This window comes from Akebia trifoliata, chromosome 14 (genome assembly GCF_017979445.1).
Source record: "Akebia trifoliata isolate Shusen 1 chromosome 14, ASM1797944v1, whole genome shotgun sequence".
Lineage (NCBI taxonomy): Eukaryota > Viridiplantae > Streptophyta > Magnoliopsida > Ranunculales > Lardizabalaceae > Akebia > Akebia trifoliata.
In genome coordinates, this window is record NC_141388.1 from 34,822,287 (window position 1) to 34,830,477 (window position 8,191).

An 8,191-nucleotide genomic window follows, 5' to 3' on the forward strand; every position below is an offset into this window, starting at 1 on the left:
GTCATTGCGCCACATGTCAAACGTTTGTTGGACTATGAGCCAATACGTAATAGGGTACACCAAAAACAATGTCCATTTAGCATTTCTCTTTTTTTTTTTTTTTCTTTAAAAAAAAAAAATTGAAACTTACCACAATTTGAGTTTGTTTATAATAATAATAAAAAATTGGCACTTTAAGTATTGAAATTTTACTATTTTTTTATTTTTTTTTAAATTTGACACTTGAAGTGCCGATTTGGTTTTGATTTGATAATTATAAAAAATGTATTACTTTTTCTATAATAACTTTTTTTAGGTTTTTTTTTTTTATAATCTCCTCTTTAAAAAAAAAAAAAAAAAAAATTGACATCTTAACCTCTTGTGGCCATGACTTAGCTATGATTTAAAAAAAAAATCAAAAAACATGTTTTTTGATTGCGACCCAAGTCTTTAAAAATGAAGGGCTACTGATCTCCCCATCTAAAATGTGCTACAGTAACGTGTGCTACAAGTGGTGAGATCTAATTTTGTAGTTGATGTGGCGTTCTTCCAACCATTCAAAGTGTGCTACAAGGTTGCTACAAGAACGAGTGCTAGGATCCGCTTCCACCAATCACACCCACAACTTATTAAGATTTGAAATATAAGTAGAATAATGAATAACTTTCTAGATCTTTTTCCTCGGGATGCACAATTACACATCTCCTATGATTACGTATCCGTGCCAGATCATCCGAATATTGACTGAGTGAAGACTTTCAAGATAGAAAGTCAGCACTCAAATAAAAAAGGTCAGTGACCTCAGTGAGGGACACACAGGGACATCTTGATGTGGGGGCGCGTGCATATCCATAGATGTATTTTCTATGTATCTCGAGAAAAATGCATCTATGGGCATGCACTTGCCACCACATCAAGACGTTTGCTATGTATCCCCCACTGAGGTCACTTCAGCATTAATCAAAAGGAAAAGGTAATGATACCTTATCTCCCTAGATTTAGACTACCTGTATTTTTCAAAAACACATACCAAAAACATACACACGCCCACAATAATTAATTAATTATTATTATTTTTTTAATACAATGGTAGAGGTGGAAAGATATCCCAATGAAGACTGATCCCAAGGAGAAATATACAGATCCCTAGAAAATCTATATATTTTTTATTTATCTCAATAAGTTCTAGAGAATTCTCAAGTAGGGTCAAAAGGGTCTAAAAGCTTTGACTTTCGATCAAACATGAATGAATTAAGCTAGATGACATGTAAATATGGATTTGAATTTTGGATATTAATGTCATTTCCCTTGGCTAGCTCTCTAACAATCTAGGGATAATCTAATATTTGTGCACAAATTCTAGAGGATTCTATAAGTTAGGCAAAATTGTCACAAACCATGCAACTTAGTCAAATTACATTGAATCTTTTAGGATTGAGGATAATCTAGAGGGGGCGCATAAGAGTAAACTATCGTAATTTAGTTATAACAAGATGGGGTTAAAATAATAATTACACTTATGTGAGGGCCAACACTTGACCAAGAGTCCTTATTAGAAGAATTTATAAAATTAGGAGAAGACTAAAGTGGGGGAATTATTACAAAATTAATGAAAGAATAAAAAAATAAAATGAGAGTATTTCTTGAGGAAAAAAATCATTAAAGAGGGGGTTTAGAGTGTAATTTAATTTCTCTTAAGAAAATTCGAGCACGCATGGACTTGTAATTGTTCAACAAAATTGGCCTTAGGTGAGTAAAGCCAGAATAAATTTATACTTGGCCAAGGGTCACTTATGGCCAGGCTTGAATCCAAGTTGAATAATCGCTTTCAAGCCTGGTGGCTACTTGAAAATTGGGTTTTAAAGCCCTATTGAAATATACCTTTGGTCAATCCCATTCTTGGAATGCTTTTGGTGCTCTTAGACTCGACCTAGACAAAATAAGGTGTTTGCAACGTCTTGTCTCGTTCATAGATGAGACCGATCAAGTTGTCCTGGACGAGTCAACTCGTATCAGACAGGATAAATCATTTAACCCATTTTATAATAATTATTATTATTATTAAAATAATTATAATTTTTTTAAAAACTAAGATAGATTAGAAGATGTTTTATTATAAAATCATATTTTATATAAACAATAAGTATTTAAATTACAAAAAATTAATTACTTGAATTAAAATATATAAAATCCCAATTGACTCGGACGAGTTTTACTAACTTGTTCGAGATTTTCAAAATATCATCTCGTTCGTCTCATGAGATTTGCACAAGTGTGACGCTTTGTCTATCTGTCCCATTCATGGATGAATTTTAGAGTTTTTATCTCATACAATTTTAAGGTATGTTTGATTGCACATGGAAAATAGGGTAAAAAATCAATTTCCATGGAAAATGACATTTTTCAAGTGTTTGATTGCACATGGAAATGGAAATTCATTTTCCACCCCATTCAAAAAGTTCACTAAATCATGGATTTCACTTTCCCACCTATATGGGTGGGAAAATGAAATCCACCCATATTTTCCATCCTCAATTTTTGCTTACCACCACCACCACTATTACACTAAACACGCCGTCGTCGTCATCGTCACCATCGTCGTCACCGTCATCGTCGGCTCTCCTTCTTCTTCTTCTTTTTCTCCTTCTTCTTCTTCTTTTTCTCCTTCTTCTCCATCCCTCACCTCCTCCGCCACCACCACCTCCACTACGTTCTTCCCCCATCTTCCTCACTTACCTCCGTTGCCACCACCTTTGCCATCACCGTCGTTGCCACCACCTTCGCCGTCACGGTAGCCACATCCTCCCCCCTCCCTCCCTCTTCCTCTCCCCCTCCTCTCATCTTCTTCCTCCTTCTCCTCTTCTTCTTTTTTCTCATATTTTTTCCATGATTTTATCCAAGTGAAATCAAACAATGGAATTTGATTTTTCAATCCTACCTATTTTCTACAACTAATTTTCCATGGATTTCAAATTTCATGGAAAGTGACTTTCCATGCAATCAAACATACCCTAAAGTGTTTTTATCAAAGTGAATAATTGATTTTTTAGTGTTCAGAAAAGTATGAGTAAATTTAACAAATCTATGACAGGAACTCAGATTTGATCATTCTAGAACAAATTTTGTTGGTAACCTCCTTTTTATATTTGCCGGGGGGGGGGGGGTTTCAACCTCCCAAACTTCCTAATTTCTTTTTCTCTTTCTTCTTAATTTCCCTCACTGTTTATTGGCAATACTCTTAAAAACTGTTTATTATCTAAAGTAAACTATATAAGTTTAAAACTTATTTAAATAATTTATTTTAAGATAAATATCAAACTGTATAGAGCTTAGGTTGATTTGGAATTCGATCAACGTAATATGAGCCTCTCGATGTGGAGGCCTACAAAACACATAGGGTATGGTAAAACCCTTTCCCTGCTATTGGAGAACTCTAGGACTCCGATGCCCTTTAGATCATGCATTAAGAAAAAACAAGGGATTTATTTTTTAATGCCTCATAAATAATTCGCCATTAAGAACTGGCCCAAATTTTAATGCAACAAAATATATTAATGAGAAAATTACCATTTTGTGAGCTAAAAATCTCGCTAAAAGTAGCAAACCAGCGAGATTGTCACTGTATACCTAAGGAGATTATCACTTTAAACCTGAGAGATTACACTTGAAAACCTACAATGTCGTACGCTCAATTTTGGGAATTGGAATTTAGTTAAAAGTTGATCACGTTTTGGAAAAATTCCCCATATTAATTATTAATTACCGTCTTACATATATACAAACAGAAAGGATAACAAATTTACGTTTGAGAATGTATGCAATGGCTTCATACCTTATGTTGAAAATGAGCTACAGTTCAAGGGGAGCAGATCCTCTGTAGCGAGGTATCCCTGTAGCTCTCTGTAATTTAACGATTCTGAAAGCGCCATGTCAACAAGTTCGTAAAAGTAAGATAACGGATCATCTAGAAAAAATATTTTCTTTTTCATTAAATCAGATCTAAGCCATTAGCACAAGAGGGCTGTGGTGTTATTTTTTCGTAAATGTGATATTATCTTAGACTGTAGAATCGACGCTATAGGAATATGGCTTTACAAAGGATCTGCTCCGTGATGCAAGTTGAGTTCCCTAAAGTGAGAATGGAAGGCTTACTTGAAGTAGATTGAAGTAGTAGTAAGAAGAATCTAAATACACAAGCCTTGACAAAATTTATAGCTCAAAAAAAAAAAAAAAAACAGAATCATGATAATCTGACTACCCCATGTGGCACACTCAATCCACTCTCCTGACATGACAAGTTGGGGAACCATAGATCTGTATGTCTCAGGATACACGATTCCCTTGGGATACACTTTTTATGGAGAAGTATAGTTGTGTATCCCGATGCATACAGATTTACGGTTCCCGAACTTGTCTCGTCAAGAGAGTCGATTGAGTGTGCCACGTGGGGTAGTCAAATTATCATGACTCATAAAATAAAAATGATTATTGAAGTATGATTCATGTTGCTAGCCCAAAACAATTGGAATAAAGAGTAGATGGTTAGGAAAAATGTTAAAATCTCCTAACAAAAAACACCAAATGAAAAAAAAAAAAAAAAAAAAGTTGAGATAGTCCTCAGGATTGAAATATTTTGGATATTATGAAACATTTATATTTGACATTTCAGGGTCAATGTTTAATTTTGATCTTGGCCATAATTAGAATGTTCCACCGAAACTTTCTAATACCAAAATTCACTTATGGAGAATAAAGTTACTCATAGATATAAAAATAACATTCAAGTACATTAATACCTTGAATTCTTGCACATAATGCACATGGATCATCTACTAATTAAGTTTTGTAGAAAAAAACATTTACATACTAATGTGGATAGAGATAGACCGGAAGACCTTTCTTTGATGTGGGCATTGGATCCACACTGATTATCTCATTTGGATACACAAGCTCCCATCTAAATTCCTTCACAAGATTGTGTAGAAAAACAAGTATTGCAATTCTTGCAAAATTATTACCAGGGCACATCCTCGGCCCTCCTCCAAAGGGAACAAAAGTATAAGGAGTAATCACGTCTCTCTCAAATCGCAATGGATCAAATTTCTCGGGATTTGGGAAATACTCTGCAACATGGTGTGTAGAAACTGTATTCCACCAAACCTAATTAAAGAAAAAAATGTTATCCTTACTGGACGAACTGGCACTCATGTTCCTTGAAAAAAATTTAAAAATTCAATAATAATGTGAAAGACTTACCATCCAACCCTTTGGAATAGAAAATCCGGCATAGGTGAAGTCTACTTTGGCCTTCCTAAATGTTCCTTGAACAGGAGGTGAGATTCTGAGGACTTCGCTCGCAACATTCCATGAATACTTCATCTTTTGGATATCGTCTTTGTTCAATAGTTCCCCGGGCCTTTTCTGTGAAGCTATCTCCCTTTGTTCTGCAAAATTATAGACTGAATTTACACTCAAATATATATATATATATATATATATATATATATATATATATATATATAGGGTCCCTTTCAGCAACAAACATTTTGACAAACATTTTGGCAAAACATTTTTCAAAACATGGGTTAGAGGTTTTGGAATGGGCTGATTTTTGGTGAGGATGATCTCTACGGTGAGGAGATCATCCTCATCAAAAATCAGCCCATTCCAAACTTCTAGCCCCATGTTAACAGGTTGAAAAATCGTGGACCGTCCATTTTTTGTAAACCATTTTTGATGGGTTAGAAGTTTTGGAATGGGCTAATTTTTGGTGATGATGATCTATTCCCTGTAGAGATCATCCTCACCAAAAATCAGCCCATTCCAAAACCTGTAACCCATATTTTCAAAAATGTTTTGCCAAAATGTTTGTCAAAATGTTTGTTGCTGAACATTTCCCATATATATATATATATATATATATATAGTTTACAAATCACCTTATCTTCAAACCATATGCTTGAACCTATCCAAGAAAGCCCTAAATTTTTTTAAACAGAAATCCATATAATCTCTAAGCTTTAAACCCATTTAAACTTCATCTTCAATCCATCAGTTTCTATCTATTGAAGAAAACCCTCAACTTTTCTACTCTAAAATCCATGTCTTCTGCATCTCCAGAAATCTTCCCATATTAGTTAGCAAGTGAGGTATGAATGCTGAAAGTGAGGGATCTTAGGCTTTAAGATGACTTGTTTTGAGTACAAAAATCATAAGTATTTAGCTAGAAAATGAGCATATATTTTGGTCATTTAATATTTTAATTTGACTCAATTAATAGTTGAGCTATGCTTCCATGGCCTAGTTTTACATGAATTAACCTTAAATTTGACAAGGAAGAAATTAACTACCAAACCTTCAAGAACTCGTCGATAGCAATCGGGGTTTTCAGCCAAATATTTCATGATCATCATCATTGTAGAGCTACTTGTACCATGCCCTGCATCTAGTAGAATCATCACATTTTCGACAATCTCCTTATCATTTAAAACCTTCCCATTTTCATCTCTTGCGTCCATCAAATGAGAGAGCAGATCTTTTTCAACTCTACCCTCTAAAGTTATCATCCTTCTCTTCCTCTCAATCAATTCTATCAGCTCTCGACGAATCACCACCGCAGACTTCCTAGCTTTGTAGTGTCTTGTGCCAGGCAAGTAGATGGGTAGGCTAAATGAACCTTCAAACAACATATGGAATTCTTCCAACATCTTTGCTTGCCAATTGGGATCATCCATACTAGCAAATATCTCACAAGCGATCGAAAACGCGTACTTTTTTATCAACAATAAGGCCATCACCTTATTCTTACCGATCCAATCGCTTTGAAAGCAATTCTTACAACTCTTATCAAATCTTTCGACAAGTTGTTGCATCACTTCTTGCTGCAAGAAAGCCACAACCACTTTTCGTATTCGAATTGCTTCATCGTAAGGGGCTAGAAGGAAAGCGTTACCGTAAAATTTCTTGAGAAATTCAGGCCACCATGTGGTGACCAAAGTCCTTTCATTGGTGAAGAGGAATTTATTTCCATGTGCACCACAAAAGGTGATGGTTTTCTCAAGTACAATTGAAGTCTTGAAGATATCTCTGTTGTATTTATTCATTCTTGTTTTGATGAAATCTTCGGCTTTTCCCTCTCGGCATAAGCGTTGGATCTCTAATGTTTCACCGATTATTGGCCATCCCATGCTTCCAGGGGGCAAAGGGGGATTATGTTTGGTTCTAGTGAATTTGAAGAGAAACAAATATGCAAGAGATATAACTAATAAGATGAGGTACAACAGGTGTTCTTGAGTGAAATCCATTGCAGCCAAGGTGAAGGAGAAGGAGATGATCAAAAAACAGTAAACAAGGAAGACCACAACAATAAAAAGATTAATTAATAATCGCCACTCGCCAAGATCAAGTGACTAAGATGGGGCCCATCTCTAATAATTTACAAATCTATATGTGATGGCAACCAATCACTTTATGTTTCCTATGTTAGAGCTGTCTTCTAATGTTCCCTTGTAATTTTTCTCGTTATTAATATATCGCTTACTCATTTAGCAACCCAAAATAAAATAAAATGTACTTACAAAAAAGAGAATAATTTTTGAAAAATTTACTATTCAGATTCAATGTTCATTTTAATTATCAAAACGTCAACGATAACAAATTCAAAGGTTTTTAAAGTGATAATTTCGTAGGTTTACAGTGACTAATTAAAAATAATCACTTTATACTTACAAAGTAATTAATTTATTATTATTATAAAAAAAAAATTATATATATAAAAAATGTGATCTTTCAAGTTCGTAAATAACTCATTTTAAACTCACTAAATGGTAATTCATCCTAAAAAAAACCTACCTACCCATTATCAATAATGGGTATATAATACATTCAATTTAATAAAGAACTTTTACTTCAAAGATGCGTATGCCAATTACAGATTGTAAATTGAAATTACTTATATTTGAGATCAATTTTTTTTTTATCGAAATTGATAAAATGTCTCTTAACCTTGATCTTAACTTATAGACTAATGAAAAATGATCTAAATGTTTTCTTCTTCAACCCGTTTTGTAAACACATTTATATCTCAAATTTAACACATGGATATTACAAATTGAAATAACTCCCTCCAATTTAACACAAGGAAATATTATATTTAAATTGGAAAAGAAAGATTTAGGGGGCGCTATTTCATCTTGAAGGTAGAATATGTAAA

General features: G+C 33.9%; 1 protein-coding gene across 1 annotated transcript; it reads right to left on the reverse strand.

The window, feature by feature from the left end:
• Positions 1 to 4,747: 4,747 nt before the first annotated feature.
• Positions 4,748 to 7,339, reverse strand: LOC147386950 (beta-amyrin 28-monooxygenase-like). The gene is made up of 3 exons (XM_086424130.1): positions 6,335 to 7,339; positions 5,236 to 5,423; positions 4,748 to 5,139 (listed from the first exon to the last, which is right to left on the reverse strand). Exons 1-3 carry the CDS (start codon positions 7,281 to 7,283, stop codon positions 4,846 to 4,848), a joined length of 1,431 nt encoding a protein of 476 aa, XP_086280256.1. The 5' UTR covers positions 7,284 to 7,339; the 3' UTR covers positions 4,748 to 4,845.
• Between the last annotated feature and the right edge of the window lie 852 nt (positions 7,340 to 8,191).